Source organism: Diabrotica undecimpunctata, chromosome 1, assembly GCF_040954645.1.
Source record: "Diabrotica undecimpunctata isolate CICGRU chromosome 1, icDiaUnde3, whole genome shotgun sequence".
Classification (NCBI taxonomy): Eukaryota; Metazoa; Arthropoda; class Insecta; order Coleoptera; family Chrysomelidae; genus Diabrotica; species Diabrotica undecimpunctata.
This window is the reverse complement of record NC_092803.1, coordinates 74,608,722-74,627,253: the sequence shown is the minus strand read 5'-3', so window position 1 is coordinate 74,627,253 and position 18,532 is coordinate 74,608,722. Positions and strand designations below refer to the sequence as shown.

At 32.3% G+C, this 18,532-nt stretch overlaps 1 protein-coding gene across 1 annotated transcript in view; it reads left to right on the top strand.

Moving 5' to 3' along the window:
• Window positions 1–18,532, top strand: part of LOC140432302 (uncharacterized) — an 803,181-nt gene that overhangs the window by 582,189 nt on the left and 202,460 nt on the right. The window contains exon 10 of the mRNA XM_072520128.1: window positions 5,795–5,993. Coding sequence (XP_072376229.1) covers window positions 5,795–5,993 — 199 coding nt within the window. The remainder of the gene's footprint in view (window positions 1–5,794; window positions 5,994–18,532) is intronic.

The following is an 18,532-nucleotide window of genomic DNA, read 5'->3' as shown; positions in this document are numbered from 1 at the left end:
CCTTGTGTGTGTCTGAAAAGGGCACAGTATATTGCTTTATAAAGAATTTATTGGCTTCGATTTTGTCAGTTTCCTTATAATATTCTTTAGTCCAAACTAAAATACTGGACTTGAACAATGAGTTGTTTAAAAAAGCAACGTTTATTGTAAAAGTAATTAAAAACTAAATATTCAGAAGTACTCTTATACCTTAAAAGAAAAAAAATGCGCAACGGAACACGATCGGCAAGAGAGTACTAAATTACGAAATATAAATATATAAACGAATTTTATGTATACGTATTTGCATATTATAATTATATACAAATGCACAAACTTCTATGGGTAACTATTACTTAACTAGAGGCAGAAAAGTTCAATTAACATAAAGTAAATGGTGGAAACGCTGAAAACTTTTGATATAGTACGACATCATAAACTCGTAAAACTGTTACAAGAAAAGAATGTGGATAGTCGAGATATACGGGTTATTGTCAATATGTACTGGAATCAAAAAGCAAAGGTTAGAATCGAAAATGTCGAAACAGAAACAATAGAAATCAAAAGAGGTGTTAGACAGGGTTGCGTGCTGTCCCCATTGTTATTCGATATGTACAGTGAAGCTATTTTTAAGGAAGCAATATCAGAGGAACAACAGGGTATATCAATAAACGGAAAAATCTTAAACAACATAAGATTCGCAGACGACACCGCTGTTTTTGCAGATAGTCTAGAAGCATTGCAATAGTTAGTAAATAGATTACATCAAGTTAGTATCAAATATAGACTACTAATGAACGTTAAGAAAACCAAGTTCATGATTATTTCTAAGCAACATACAGTAATAAGGCTAGATATCAAGGGAAAACAAGTAGAAAGAGTAAATAACTACAAATTTTGATTTTTTTTGATTGATTGATTTTTTTTTTATTTTTTTTTTTTTTTTTTTTTTCACCAATATCAGACTTCGATTGAAGCGGTCGTATTTTGCTACACTCCGACAAATTAAAATTTAATTGATTTTAAATGTGTTTTTAAAAACCCAAAGAAATAATTTATTGTGATTGTGTTTGTAGACATTCAAGTAAGTGATAACGATAAATTTGGTGTTTATTATCAATCAAATAATTACAATTCATATCTAAAACTAGCAAAGTTAATTATGCCTAATACATCGTTTTGCGCTAACTGCTCAAAGCTAACTTCTACCTCCGATAGAAAGCTCCAGTGTGATGGCTGTAAGAAACCAATACACATTTCTTGTACGGATCTGTCGGCCGAGGATCGAGTTACGAGGCAAAAAGTACGTGGTATATGTATACTTTGCAATCCATGTACTTCAAACATTGGGAATATTACTGAAATCAAGAGTTTACTAGTCGAGTTTAAAGCGGACATTAAGAAGAAAATTGAAAACTTTGATATTAAATTATCTGAATTCAGCAATAAATTAAATCAACTTGATTCTATTACAACAACAGAATTTACCGACAGCATTGTTAATGAAGCAGCTGACCGCATATCTCGTTCCAAAAATTTTTTGGTTAGAGGCGTCCCTGAAACTACAGGGGACGTACAAAATAAAAAAGATCATGATAAGAATAAAATAAATTTAGCCCTAGAAGTCATTGGATGTCAAGAAAGTCCTGTTACTTTTTATAGAGTCGGTAAACCAGATCAAAATAAACGTTATCCCCGCATGATTAAAGTGATAATGAGTTCTGAACACCATACTCGAAAAATTCTTCGTAACAAAAAAAAACTTTTGGAAAACAAATCAACTGAAACTTATTCTGTTATTGATGACAAGACACCTATGCAGCAACTTCGTTTAAAGGAACTTCGTACTGAGCTTGAAACTCGTAAAAATAATGGAGAAAATGACCTTACGATTAAATATGTGAATGGTTGTCCAAAGATAATGAAATTTCGTTCATAATTCTTCTGCACCAAAATTTACGGATTGGCTTCTTATGTATACAAACCTAAACTCACTTATGTCCAAATTTAATGAATTTATAAGTACTGTTCAACTTTTAAAACCTCACATTATTCTTCTAACAGAAACGTGGCTTAATTCTTCTATTCCCGACGCTCTTGTAAACATTGATAATTTCACTATATTTCGTAGAGATAGAGGTACTCGTCGTGGGGGAGGAGTATGCATGTATTTAGCAAATGAAATTACCAATACTTTTTCCATTAGTAATAAAACAATAGACGTACCCGGTATAGAAATTATCCACTTACTTATTACTAATAACTCTTTCATATTTAATATAGTTTGCATATACCGACCTCCGGATACAGTACTTACCCAGGACAATATGCTTATTAACAAACTTGAGGAATTATCATCCCTTGAAAATCTTATTGTTGTTGGAGATTTCAATTTTCCAGACATAAGCTGGCCCATTATTTCCAAAACTGATACTATCAATTCCCAAAATTTGTTTAGAAACTTTGTCATGAACTCAAATTTATTACAACTGATAACTGAACCTACAAGGTTTAGAGCGAACAATAATCCTTCAATTTTAGACTTATTTTTCACAAATGATGATCAACTAATTTCTACACTTGAAGTGTCCTCTCCTGTGGGTCTTTCTGACCACTCACTTATTACTGCTCACATTCAATTTAGTTTAACACCGCCTTGCAAAAATAATTTCGTAACGTATGCCACTACTGATTTCTTTAATGTAAATTCAGTTTTATCCCAGTTAAACTGGCAATCTATTTTTCTTAATCACTCTGATCCATCGTCAATGTGGGACTCTTTTCTTCATACTGCTATTACAACAATTTCTGATTATACAACCGAACGGCAGCTATACAGAAACCGACTAAAACCTTGGATTAACCTCTCAGCTACCCATTTAATTCGACATAAGCGAAAGCTTTGGCGAAGGTATAAACTTACTGGATCCCTTGATGATTTTCTCGCCCACCGTAATTTTTCTAACCGAGTCAAACAATCTTTGCTAAAGTTAAGAACAGAATTTGAAGAATCTATCATTGCTAGTGGTAATAGTAAAAAAGTTTATCGGTACATTCGTACATCTTTATCTTCTAAAGTCTCCATACCGTTACTTCAAAAAGCTGACGGGTCTTTATGTTCTTCGAATAACGAATCTTCGGAATGTTTATCGTTATTATTTTCTCAGGTTTTCACAAATGAACCTAACGATACCATTCCTCAAATAATGTGCCCACGTTTGTCTAAAACTCTTGACAATATATCTTTCACACCGGATGAAGTTAAACATCATTTAAGGAAACTACGAAATAATTCATCACCTGGATTAGACGGACTCACCTCTTTTTTCCTCAAACAATGTGCAGAATCTGTAGCCATCCCTATATCTCTTATAATGAATGCTTCTTTTAATCAAGGTTCTCTCCCCTCGTCCTGGAAATTGGCTTCGGTTACTCCTATATTCAAGAAAGGAAATAAACTTGATTGCAATAACTATCGTCCAATCAGCCTGGTTCCTATTGTCGGCAAGGTCATGGAATCGATTATTTCAGAAGCTATGTCTGAGTTTCTTCTTCAAGAAAATATCATCCCTCACCAACAGCATGGCTTTATCAAAGGTCGTTCAACGATCACAAACTTACTTCATTGTGTAAATGATTGGTCATCATCTTTAAACAATCGAAATCCTGTCGATGTAGTCTACTTAGACTTCTCCAAAGCTTTTGACCGTGTTCCAAAACGTCGATTACTAGCTAAATTGGATCACTATGGTATCCGCGGAAAGTTGAACATTTGGATTGAAGATTTTCTATCCGATAGATACTTCAGGGTTCGTGTTGGGGAAGACCACTCACTAGATAAGCCAGTCAAGAGTGGAGTCCCACAAGGATCAGTACTTGGACCGCTACTATTTTGTGTCTACACTAGTGATCTTCCGCTCATCGTATCCAGTAAGGTTTCCATTTACGCTGATGACACGAAATTATATGTGAATCCAACTATTAACCAACATGTTCTTCAACAAGATCTTGACGCAATATTCAAATGGTCCTCAGAATGGTTACTTCCGCTTAACATTGAAAAATGCGTTGTTTTACATATCGGCAAAAATAACCCATCACTACCGTACTTTATTAATGGACATCCCTTAAACTCGGTAACCTCCCACAATGATCTTGGAGTGATAATTAATAGTGACTTAAATTGGTCTGATCACATAGTGTCGGTGTGTAAACGTGCAAACTCGAAACTGTTTTTGATCCGTAAATGTTTTACACGTATATCTCTAACTTCTGTTAGTAAACTTTACTCAATATACGTTAGACCTATTCTTGAGTTTGCCGGACCAGTGTGGAATCCAGATCTCATTCGCGATAAGATCTTACTTGAAAATGTTCAGCGTAAAGCTACAAGACTGGCATACGGTCGTGTAAGACCTAACTATGAAGATAGATTATCCATGGCTCATCTTACGACATTCGAGCAGCGACGTCTTCGAGGTGATCTAATTATGTCGTTCCGTATTTTAAAACATAACTTTGGGAACCTAAGCACCATATTCACTTTGAATCAAGACGAAAGATTAAGAGGCCATCAATACAAATTGAAAAAAGAACAAACTACTGCAAGGTCCAGGGTGAACTTCTTGCCAAATAGAATCTTTAATATCTGGAACAATTTGGATCAAGACACCATATCGGCAACTAGTATTAACATCTTTAAAAATAAACTTGATAGTGGTTTATTTTATTTATAGGATTTTTTTTTCTTTGACAGCATTATTTATTTATTTATTTATTGTCTCACCATTCAACTTTTGTATGATATACTTAATTGTATATGTTTCCTTTACTTTATAATTGGTATTAGTTTTATAAGGATGTTTTTTTTTTATTTTTGATTTTTGGGCATAATAGGAGCTCGCTCCTCTGCCCTTATTTGTAATATAATAATAATAATATAATAATAATAAATATCTGGGAACCTGAGTAAATGAAAACAATAACCAAGGTAGAGAAATAAGTACACGCAATAAAATTGCAAGACAAGCATTTATAAAAATAAAAACAATGTTTGTCAATCGAGACCTTCGTCTGGATCTGAGGATAAGAGCCGTAAGATTCTACGTGTTCTCTACTTTGTTGTATGGAATAGAAAGCTGGACACTAAAAGCTGATAATATAAAGAAGTTGGAATCATTTGAGATGTGGTGCTATAGAAGGATTTTGAAAATACCATGGACCCAACGAGTTACAAATGCAGAAGTGTTAAGAAGGCTACAAAAAGATTGCGAGGTTATCAAAGCACATCAAAACAAGAAAGCTGAATATTTAGGCCACATCACCAGAGGTGCGAAATATGTGATATTAAGGCTCATAATGCAAGGTAAAATCAAGGGTAAAAGATCCATAGGAAGACGAAGAATTTCCTGGCTGACAAACCTAAGATAATGGTATAGTTGCAGCTCAGTAGATCTTTTTAGAGCAGCCGCCAATAAGGTACGGATAGCTGTGATGATAGCCAACCTCCAATAGCAGAAGGAACTACAAGAAGAAGAAAGCGATTGTTTTAAGCTGGATAAATATGACGGGTATTGTAGCCTATCTGTAAAAAATATATGAGCAATCAGTAATATTATTATTTTGAATAACGCCAATACGTTAATTAAAATATTATTCGTTAAGAAAACTAGGTTTGAATATCGTTCTAGAAGTTAAATTACACTCTTTTGAAAACACTCTTTTAAAAAAGTCCAGACATAAAATAATATAAGAATAACAAACCAGTTCCTTTAAATTGATGCAATATATTTTTAAATGAAATAATTTATTTCAGAGCCACTAGAAGATAGCTGGATCCCGAATTGTAACAAAACAGTTATTCTCTCCAGAGATCAACCTAGAACTTCAGTTTCCAGTCCCGGATTCCCTCGACAATATCCAGACAACGCGAATTGCGACATCGATATAATTGCCTCACCTGGCTACCGGATTATTCTAGATTTTGAGGAGTTAGTGTTGGAGAATGAACCTTCGTAAGTACATTAATTAGACATATAAGACAGTTGGTAATACATTGTTTGTAACACGTGTCTAACTTGCAGCCATTTCCATGTGAATGTTTACTTTTTGGTTACTTAGAACAGTGTCTTATCATTCGCTATGTAAAGGGTGGATATTATGGACATTTTTTTTTAATCTCTACAATGTCTACGAATTGAATGTAAACTGTTATTAAATAATTATATTTTGAACTGATTGTATACCACATATTTAAAAAAAAGCAATAATACTTCTCTATTGGATCCAAACAATTCTTTGACATTCCAGAAAGCCGCATGGTAGAGGATTACCTAAAATTGGAAAAAGAACTGTCACCTAGTGGAAAAATATTTATTTAAGAATGACTTCCGTTATTGCATTTATGCATATTATTTCAATATTTAGATGATGATTATCCGTTACGATAATTCCCAAATATGTGAATTTATCCTTTGTTAACTTGCACTATACATCTAATACTCATTATTTATTTTATTTTACTTTCACATATTTAATCTCTTACTTCTAAGATACTATTTAGTTGAATCCAGAGTCCTTATTTCTAAGCTGTCTAATAGAATTGCTGTATTATACTTGTACATAATTCTACTACGTAATTCTTCAATCCATATCCATTAATTTTATATGTTTGCGTGTATCAAATGTACTATTTCTTCTTTTTCCTTTCCTTCTTTCTCTTTGTAAGCAATTCTGCTTGTTCAATGTTGGATTAATACCTCTATGTCACTCCATATTTTGCACGGTCGTCCGATACTTCTTCTGCCGATTTGTGACTTCTCTCTTGTTATTTTGACAACACGGGTCTCCTCCATTCTTCTTATATGGTTATTCCATTCTTTTTTCTATTTTGTATCCATTCATTTATACACTATACGTTACATTTTGTTCTAATATATTCACTTCTCTTTCGATATGTCAGCGTATTTCCTCTTATTCTTCTCAGTACTCTTACCCCTGCTGTTTCCAGTGGCTTTTGCGTTGTGGCTGTATCGGGTGTTGTTTTTGAGGCATATGTCAATATTGATCTTACACTGGCTTTATAAATTCTTGACTTCATCTCAGTGTTAATGTGTCTGTTTCGACATATAGTGTTATTAAGGCACCCTGCCAGTCTATTTGCCTTTTGTACTTAATCTCTCGCTTCTTTGTCCAGGTCTCCATAGCTAGACAGTGTAATTCCCAGGTATTTTATTTCCATTATTTGTTCAATATTAATGCCATCAATTTCTATTTTACATCCGGTTATAGTTTTCTGAGATGAGATTGTCATATTAAATTTTTTTGTTCTTATATTAAATCTGTGGACCAGTCTTTGCAGACTATCTTCATCTTGGGCTATCAATATTGCGTTTTCTGCGTAACAGATTATTTTTATTTCTTTGTTTCCCATTCTGTATCCTCTTCTTTATTAACGCTTTTGATGATTTTATCCATGATCAAATTGAAGAGCATGGGGCTCAATGAATCCCATTGTCTTATTCCGCTGCCTATTTTTATAGGTTGTGTAAGTTGTTCATCTATTCTGACTTCCATTTCGTTGGTTTGGTAGATATTTTCGATAGTTTTTATAATATTTAGGAGAACTTCTCTATTATACAGAAGATGAATTATATATTTGAGTCTTACTCTGTCAAACGCTTTCTTTAGGTCAATCAGACACAGAAATGCTTGTCTATTATACTCTACTGATTTCTTAGCAATTTGCTTTATAAGGAATATAGTATATTATGTACACGATTTTTCACTACGAAAACCCTGTTGTTCATCTACTTAACTTATCCTCTGATTTATTAGCACTTGTAAAATTTTAGTTGTAAGTTTTTATACTTCGGTAGTTTTCTGGCTTTTTTTCCTTTTGACGTGACAACGTCTTAAATTAGGTTGTGGCTCGGAGTCACTCATGAAAAAGTATAACGCCCGCTCACGTCTGTTACGATGAGTCACCGAACGAGAGAGAGGCCCGCCGGACCGGCGAATGCCTTGCGTCTCTCTCCCACTCAAACATGATCGGTCCGCTGGTGCGATGCTATTTCTCCTATCATCGTCCTATCCTCAACAAAATCACTCAAATAGAAATTAGTTAAGTTTAAGTTTACATGTACAATGTTTTAGTAAACAAAATATATTTCTATAGTTAAAATTTGTGCAATTCTTATTTTCATTCAATTCCTTGTTCCTATTGTGCAATTTAATAATATTCATATCAATAAATATTCTACCGAGAAAAAGACGTTGTCACGTAAAATCTTCGCCTGTAAAACCGACTTTACAGGCAACCGATTTTTAATAGTAGAAATAGTTCGTTCGTTCTCCATTATTCCGGTCAAATATTGTGTTTTATATAATTTTATTAATTAATGTTGTTAATTGTTCTATCATAGCTGCTCCACAATATTTCAGTAGTTCGTTTGTTATCCCGTTTTTACCTGCTGCATCTTTGTTCTTCAGGTTTACAAGTATTTTCCGAACTTTCTGTACTTTTATATTAAGTTCTTCATTTGTGGTAATTATTAGTGTTTCCGGTTCTAGTATCGTTTGTTTTTCCCCTGCATACAACTTTTTTAGTTATTCATTCCATGTACCTTTTTCAATGTCTTTGGTTCTATTAGTTGCTTTACATCCGTTCTTTGACCTCTTATAAAGCGCCATATTGCCTTTTGCAGATCGTAAAAATCATGTTTAATTTCTTTCGAGAAGCTTTCCCAGTGATTATTTCTTATTTTTCTTGCAAGTGCATGTGTTTCGTTTTTAATTGTCTTGTAAATGGTATGCCTCTTATGTTAAAATACCATTTCGAAATCTAAAAATCACGAAGTTTTGCCTGCTGAAAAATATTTAAGGTCTAAGGCAAGTAAAATGCTTACTACCATCTTGTTCTCTTTACGCAAAAATATTTTTCGGGTATTTCAACCACGGGTGCTTTTAATATAAATTTCTCAATCAGATATCATCTCTATAAAATGGACAAAGTGGACAAAGCAACATGTTGATTCTTCAAAAATGCAGAGGAAACGGCTAAATATATTATTTGCACTTACCACTTACTCTTAATGCCATAACTATCTGGAACATAAAAGAACCTTTTTAGACTTTTTGGACTTTTTAGAGCCTGATCTAAACTCATTCGCAAATACCAAACAAATATCTCTTCTAAACGGATAACAGACTTTCTTAGAAGCCTTAATTTGTTGGAGTTAATACAAATGCAGGGTAAATACAAAAAATCATTCTGGTTGAAGTATAGAAAGGTCTACTTGACCAATCGACTTTAAAACTAAATCTAAAATATATAAGCACGTAAAAACATATTTCCACTACTCACGACAATTCTGCTACACAACGTTCAGCGCAAATAGTAGATATATTATAAAGTAAAAAAAATAGATAGGAACTAAGTTTAACTTTGTTTCTTCGTTCAATTTGTTGATCAATAATTCAAAATAGTTTATTAGATAACTATTGTTTTAAAATTTGTTTTTAAAAATTTGTTTTTAAAAACATATTTCTTCTTTACAAGAAGCTTTCTTTCTGAGAGTTTAAGAATTCTTGTTCGTTATTATTCTACCGGTGTAAATTTACCTTATGTTACTAAGTATTTAAGGTAAAACGGAATAACATTGACAGGAAGCCGACATTGACATATTTTCAAATATCCCGCTTAGGTTTTGTACGCCCAAGAAAAATGGAAGTTTGATGGTTTTAAAATTTCACATGTAGTGTCGCCCTCTTGCAAGAGGAAGTTTACAAGAATTCGACATGCTACTAAGCATTTTAAATTTTAGAAGGTTGTTAAAATTGAGCATAAGAGAAGTTGACTGTTACGTGATGCGTAAATCTTTATTATTCTAAGTCATCCTGGTGAATTTTTGCGTTTTCTGTATAAGGTAAGTTGTTTTAAATCGTTATTAATTAACTTTGAGGTTAACTTTGCCATGTGTTAATGTTACACTACTGTATAGTGTCAATTCCAAAATCTTTATATTAGTAGGTACCTACTTACTTGCATACAAGTTTTTTGCAACAATGTCAGAAAAAACAGATCGTACAAAACAAACCCTACAGAAAGAATGGAATCTACCGTGAATACTGTTAAAAACTGCGGTATAAGCGTAAAACGAGCTGCTGAAATGTATGACATTAATCGGACACCTTTATTGAATCATGTAAATAATTCTTAAGGTAAAGATGTTGGAAAACCTACCGTACCTACGAAAAAACAAGAGCTACTAATATTTCATGCATTAACCAAATTAGTAGATCAGGGATTTGGATTTGATCGTATTTTTTATGGTAAATTTAATAATTAACAAGTATTTTATATTGCAGAGTTTGAGAGACCAAGGAAGTACCTACTAAGTTGTAGAATTGTTCAAAACCTTTCCAAGAAAATTACTTTTTCTTTATTGCCTAAAACATTGGTCGGGACAGGATGCTTCAGTAGAGGAAATGCAATTAACAAATGTGTCCACTCCAGATCTACAACAACAAGGAGCTGCTACAATTTTTCCAGAAAGGTTAGAACTTCAGGTTAATTGCAAATCAGTCAGATTATGTAAATTCTACCAGTACGTCTAGCCACAATACAGCAAGCTGTGACACCGAAGAAATCTTAGAACTATTATTATTATCAGCACAAAAGAGGCAAGAAAAAAGACCAGAAACACTGTAACGGAGTAGAGTACGAAAGAAATTTGCTGAATGGCTTACTAGTGCAGAGGTTTTGGAAAGCACTTGTTCAGAAATCACTACAAGAAGTTTAAAAAAAACCAATAAAAAGCCGATAAAGGTGAAAAAGATAACAATTGAATCACGTTCCGATACCAAAGTTAGTTTACGAATGTATGTCGATTTAGACTTAAATGCGCCTCTATTGGAAGATGAAGAATATATTTCCAATACAGTGGCAAAAACGAAAGAACACGATTCTACCAAAATTGGGATTAACTCTTGGGTTTGGTAAAATTTACAGTTGACAAACGTAGGAGTGAAATACATCATTACATTGGAACAGTAGCAGAAATTATTTCCGAATGTATTGAAGTTGCAGTGGCTTTCTTGAGGAAGAAAGAAAAATGTTTTGTATTTCTCACCGCTGCTGACAAAGCCACAATTTTGCTAAAAGATATAGTAAGGGTCCTGCCAAATCCTAAAACTCAGCGTGGAATGCCCGTATTTAATTTAGATTATGCGTTAATAAAAGCGATCACTGTTTGTTAACTTTGATTCTTCTTATTTTCGATTTTTTTGGATAAATCTTGTACTCAAAACAGGGCATAATTAGCTTATTATATATCAATGTTACTTGACCATTATTAAATACTGGCTTATAACGTAGTTATTACGAGGTGTCAATATTTTCTTAGAGTGTGGGTAATACTGACATCTGACACATTTACAGAAATAAAAAAGTGTATCAAAATTTTAAAACTTACTATAAAACTTTTACTCTCAATTTACTCCTAATATAGCAATCTAACCATATGCACAGTTTCAAATTTCTAATTTTTCGGAACGATTTCCGAAGTGGAAATTGAAACGTCAATAAACGTACTTTAACCTTTAATTGTGGCTTATTCCCATTTAAATAGTAATTACTTTAAAATGCCACAAGAAATGTGATGTTAAAGATGTGTCAATGTTACCCGGATTTAGCTTATACAAAGGACATGTTTTTCTCCAGATGAGTTTATTCCTGTAGAATTCTCCGACTTTAACACTAATTTTGACTTTGACTGATATGTTTGTGTTTTCTACTTATTTTGCTAATTGTTTTTCAACTTTTTAAATTTGTTCCAAGTTGTTCTTAATTTTTCGTAGATTTTCTTAATACTCATCTACATTACGTAGATCTCTTTAAATATTTGCTTAGTAGAATTCAGCTTCTTTTTGTTTTTTAAAATTTTGTTTCTTATTTTAAGAAAAAAATTATTTATATATGAGGATAATAAGATATTTACAAAAATATAGGTGCTAACCAACTGGAATCCAGAGAGAATAAAATATTTTCGATAGTGTCTAATATTTATATAGTATCTCTAACATACTACCCAGGTGATAAGATTCATAATAGCATTAAAAAACAAAATGAACGAACAACGTGAACTTAGGATATTCAACAATAATTCTGATCTTTTAAGTCACACAAGTTCGAAATGTATCCTTAATTTGTAAGACCAGTTAAAATAGTAACCTTTGTTTTATCCCATTTGTTTTTAACCTATTATCTGTGACCCAGTCTAGTTTATATTTTAATTTAATGTCTTGATGGGTCCCTAGACGAGAAGCGAGTAACCATGTTTGTTCCTATTATTATTATTTTTTTAGCCATACGGCTCACACTCCCTCTAAGGGAAAAATTCACTCATCCCAGATACCTACGGTATCAAAAGGATTGAGCTCTGGTGGGACTTTTTCCGTGTTATCAAGCCCTAGGTGACTTGGTATGCTGAAGTATCTCCCAAAAATTTTCGTACACATCTGGACGTTGAGAGAAGTACAGCTTTCTGCATGGTCTTGTAGAGATGTTCATTCAGACCTACCTTTCTTATCTTTTCTAGGAGGTTCTTCAGAAAGACTCCAGTAGTAGAGAGAATAATAGGTATTGTCTGGGTACTTTCCATTCTCCACTGTCTTCGTATTTGAATTTCCAGATCTCTGTACTTGACGATCTTTTTGTTTTGTTTAACACGAAGATTATTGTTGTTGGGTATCGCCACATCAATTAGTGTTGTTTATCTCTTTAGTTTATTAACTAGTATGAGATCTGGTCTATTATGTGCCACTGTTTGGTCTGTGAGCCTAGTGCGGTCTCAGTATAGCTTGTAGTTATCATTCTCAAGTATACTTTTAGGAACGTATTGATAATATGGGAGATGGTTTGTTTGGAGAAGTCCCAGTTTGATGGCTATCTCTTGATGAAGGTTCTTTCCTACTGAGTCGTGTCGTTCCTTATATTCAGTTGCTGCAAATGCTTGGCAGCCGCCGATAATATGGACGATATATTTTAGGTAATTTTTGGTTGGTATGACCTGATCCTGAATGGCGAGTAATGAACCCTCTGTTTCAGGGAACAACTTTCCTGATGACAGCCAATAGTTTGACGATTTATTGTCGACGTGGTCTTGACTGACCTCATTAGGATGTCGCCCGTGAAGAGGTTTACCCATCCAGGTGCGCATTTTTTCGTCCTTAGTAAGATGGTTTATGCGCATTTCTGGTTCCCTCAGTTTGATCGGTGTTGTATCATCTACTGCACAGATCGCGCGATGTAGAGTGGATGTCTCTGCCTGCACCTGAAAATAAGTTCTTAAATTAGTAATGTATTTTTCTAGTTGCTCACTTATATCCATAAGTCCTCGTCCTCCTAAATACCGCAGTAATGTCGTTCTGTCGACATTACGACACCAAATGAGTAGCTAAGCGCGGAACATGCATAGGTGTTTAGGGCCTTAAACAAATTGTTATTATTAAGGTGAGAATTCGTATAAATTTAGTAGTTATCTCAGTTTTCATTTGCTTATGGTCAATCTTCCGCGCTTGTTTTATTCCGAGGTATTTATACATATTATTTTCATCCATGGCCTCGATGTTCCGGCCGTTTTTCATATCGAATCCACCGGGCTGAACCTTTCCGTTGATTATATTTAAGACACGGCACTTGTCGAGGCCGAAGTGCATACTAATATCATTAGAGGAATTTTCTACTGTTTTCAGCATCTGATCCAGGTGGCTGAGTAGAAGCCAATAGTTTTAAATCATCCATCATATACAATACATAATTAAGCTTTGCCACACCAGTAGTGTTTTTTTATGCTAAAACCTGTGTCAGTTATGTTCAGTAGCTGGCATAGGGGGTTCATCGCTAGACTAAACTACAGTGGGCTCAACGAGTCTCCTTGAAATAGGCCCCGGTTGATTGCAATATTTTCAGTTTCGATATTGTTTTCACCAGGTATTTGGAGGTAAATTTTTGTCTTCCAATCTGACATTATATGTTTTAAAAAGGTCACTATGTTATCATCGACTTTAAATTATATTTTTAATATATCTACAAGCCATTCCAAACCATTCCAAACCAAAGAGATTCCTTTTTTTACTATATGCTTGGTTAGAAATGACAGAGTCGATGATAAGTTGTTCTTTACAGCCCATGGAACTCTTAGCGCACCCTTTCTGTTAAAGCTATCTATATTGTTTAGAGTACAGTGTTGGTAGATACGTTGGGGTACATAGGATGTAAGCATTTTATACAGAGTTGTATAAGATGCACTTTCTGCAGTAGAATTGATTTTCCGGTAGAACGCCTTGGCATTCTCAAAAAGCATAATGTCGGATTTTCGTTTGTTACTAATTTTGTATCTCCTTAGTCGGCCTGAGTAAACGGAAAGTTTTGTTTCAATTCATCCAGGCACTATTGTGCTGTGTTGTTTGCTGGATTATATTGTGAGTGTCCTGTGGTGGTTATCATTATTTCTTCAGCTCTTTATTATTATTATTAATATATTATTATCTGTTTGGAACTAAAATCATTGTTATAATGTGTAAAAGTAAATTAATTAAAAAATTGATGATATAAATCGATGATAAAAAATTTGAAAGTATGTTTTATATAATACGATTTTATTTTGTGTACTTTTATTATTCTAAGAATGTTCTGAATTTTTATTGATTTTATTTTCCACTAGTTTTTACCCTTTTACTGTGAGTATATTTTTTCTCCATTTTCTATTTTTTACCTATAATTTTTTTATATTTGTAACAAATTGTACCTTTTAGAAACAAAAATATTACAACAGAGCGAACAGATACCAAGAAAACCAATATTTACCGTAAACTTACGATTCCATAGGTAAAAACAATAGATAATATTACTATTTTTTTAAAAGCCCTATATATATCTACTATGTCCCAAACATAGCTAGTTTTAATATCCATAAACATAAATGTTAATGGAAAGCTATATTATTAGCTAACTGCATATAATGAACCTAGAAAACTTTAGCTGTAGATAAAGATAATGGAAACATTATGATAAAGCGAGTGCGGCAAAAGGACATTGTTCAAACTTAAATGGGCCGTCGTTTCAGTTATAAAATTGCGATAAATCTGCATAGTAAGGGGGATGTATTATTTTAATAAAGTTTTAGAATTGTGCAGATAGAAAATATTAATTGTGATATCACTGTCTACCTGATAATTTTCATTTAAGTTTAACTGAGTTAAAATTGCACATTTAAATAGGTGGTAAATTTATTCAAACAAAAATGTCTTATTTGTTAAGCGAGTATAAAAAATAATAATTTATCGCAATATTATATCTTAAATAACTCTGAGGCGTAAATCAAACGAGATTTGAACCAGTGTATGTTTAAAAAGAAGCTTTGGGATTCTGAGTAGAAGAAATTACTATATTTTCAAGTTTACTTGCAACCAATGGTACCAAATCCTATGAATAGATGAGTTGAATAGTTGCATAAAGGCACAAGTCTGTTTAAAAGTAAAGAAGCAACAGGAAATAAATAAAAAATGAATATGAAGTTATATAACAGAGAAATCAAATAGTTAATTTTCTAAGAATATTGGAAGACAAAGAAAACATTGTTCACAAAAGAAATAAAAGAAAATATAAGATGAACTGCTTTAGGGATTGGAATTTTTAAGAAACCAAAACAAGACGAAAAATTTTTATAGATAAATTATAAATTGGTTGCTCGTGTGCGTCCATTTCGAACTAAGTAGTAGAAATAAACAACAGACTTACTCACAATCTATTTACTATTTTTTCTCAAACATTAAATAATAATCCTTGTATCGGCATTTAAGTAATATTTATTAGTTATTTATTTATTTCTTTTCAATTTTACTAGATTGGTTTTTCACTTAAGTCTTATTTTGTTTTATTTAATCAATTTAAAGTCATATTTAATAATTACACACATTATATAATATTGGCGTAATTGCTGTATATTCTGTACCAGACAGCACGCTAATACGAGTTATCATATTTTCAGTATTCAGTTTACCATGTACCGTTGACCTGAAGCTGCATACAAATTATATATTAATTACTATTTAAATGGGAATAAGCCACAATTAAAGATTAAAATACGTTTATTGACGTTTCAATTTCCACTTCGGAAATCGTTCTCAAAATACAAACATTAGTAAATTAAACAAATTTTGTTTTTGTTACTTAGTGAAAAATTCTTCTAATAATTTAATTTGATCTGACTCATCTATATTAACAATTCAGACATACATTATACATTTTAAAGTAGACGACTTTAAAATGATATTGCCAGTATTGTTGAGTTGCGTTCCTGGGACGACTTTACTTATAGGATAGTTCATTCGATTACATGAAATCAACTTTAACTTGAGAATATCCGTCAGAAAAGATCATAACATGTAATTCGTCTTTAAAAAGACAAATACATTCTATGATGACAGTAAAATTCTCCTGTTAGTGATTCCATAGTAAATTATGAGGGAAAAACCAGGAAAAAAAACCTCATAATACTATCCCGACATGGTAAGTATTTGATCTTGCATTTAGTTTACCTTCAATAAATACCAAATTCCGATTTTATATGTTTGTTATTTAAAAAATATAAATGATGAATTCTCCATATGTTACTGACTTATCAATATTGGTATTTTCTTTTTAATAACTTCCTCTTTCAATATGGGTAACCAGATCCTACTACATTCTGCCGAGGAATTCGCGACACAATTGGTCTCATTTAGCATAATTAGAGCCGCTTCTTTGATTTTTCTCTTTTTACCATCCGTTTCTTTTAGGACTATATTTGAATCATTCCATTGAACCCTATGTTCATTATCCCATGCATGTTTACATATTTGAGATCTATCAAATTCTCTATTTTTAATATAGGATTGATGTTCACTTATTCTAACATTTAATGGCCTTGATGTTTCACCTAAATAAAAGATAATAATATCTTGGAGGAGAAACATTTGTTAACATCTGTTTTATTAAAAAATGATTATCCTTTATCGTTTATAAATAAGGAATTTTCAACAATCGATCGAATAGAACAAAACAACTTAGAACGAGATCCTACAGCATATACAAGGAATAATACGAGTAAAATAACAATACCATACATAAAAGGATTATCGAAAAAGCTTAAAAGGATAGGAAATAAATTCAACATTTCCACAACATTCAAAACAACAAACACGTTGAGATCTATTTTGTCCAAAACCAAACCTAACAATGAACAAGAAAGGACAAAGAATTGCATTTATAAAATACCTTGTGAATGCGATCAGTTTTATTTAGGTGAAACATCAAGGCCATTAAATGTTAGAATAAGTGAACATCAATCCTATATTAAAAATAGAGAATTTGATAGATCTCAAATATGTAAACATGCATGGGATAATGAACATAGGGTTCAATGGAATGATTCAAATATAGTCCTAAAAGAAACGGATGGTAAAAAGAGAAAAATCAAAGAAGCGGCTCTAATTATGCTAAATGAGACCAATTGTGTCGCCAATTCCTCGGCAGAATGTAGTAGGATCTGGTTACCCATATTGAAAGAGGAAGTTATTAAAAAGAAAATACCAATATTGATAATTCAGTGACATATGGAGAATACATCATTTATATTTTTTAAATAACAAACATATAAAATCGGAATTTGGTATTTATTGAAGGTAAACTAAATGCAAGATCAAATACTTACCATGTCGGGATAGTATTATGAGGTTTTTTTTTTCCTGGTTTTTCCCTCATAATTTACTATGGAATCACTAACAGGAGAATTTTACTGTCATCATAGAATGTATTTGTCTTTTTAAAGACGAATTACATGTTATGATCTTTTCTGACGGATATTCTCAAGTTAAAGTTGATTTCATGTAATCGAATGAACTATCTTATAAGTAAAGTCGTCCCAGGAACGCAACTCAACAATACTGGCAATATCATTTTAAAGTCGTCTACTTTAAAATGTATAATGTATGTCTGAATTGTCAATATAGATGAGTCAGATCAAATTAAATTATTAGAAGAATTTTTCACTAAGTAACAAAAACAAAATTTGTTTAATTTACTAATGTTTGTATTTTGAGAACGATTTCCGAAGTGGAAATTGAAACGTCAATAAACGTATTTTAACTTTTAATTGTGGCTTATTTCCATTTAAATAGTAATTAATTTAAAATGCCACAAGAAAATAGCTTTAGAACAATATACAAATTATAGTATGCGAAACCGGTCGTTGGTGGTAGAATAAATTGATTGTGAGTAAGTCTTATTGAGTTTTATAACAATTTCCAAAGTGGAAATCGTATCGTCAAATAAACTTATTTTAAAGTAAAATTGTGGCTTATTCCCAATAAAAATAGTAAATTGCATTACGATGCCACATGAAAATAGCTTTAGAACAATATTTTGTTCTATACCTATGAAAATGCCTATGAATTAGTTATTTCTTTTTTTTTAACATGATCTGCAGCTTTATCAGTAGTGGTATCAAGA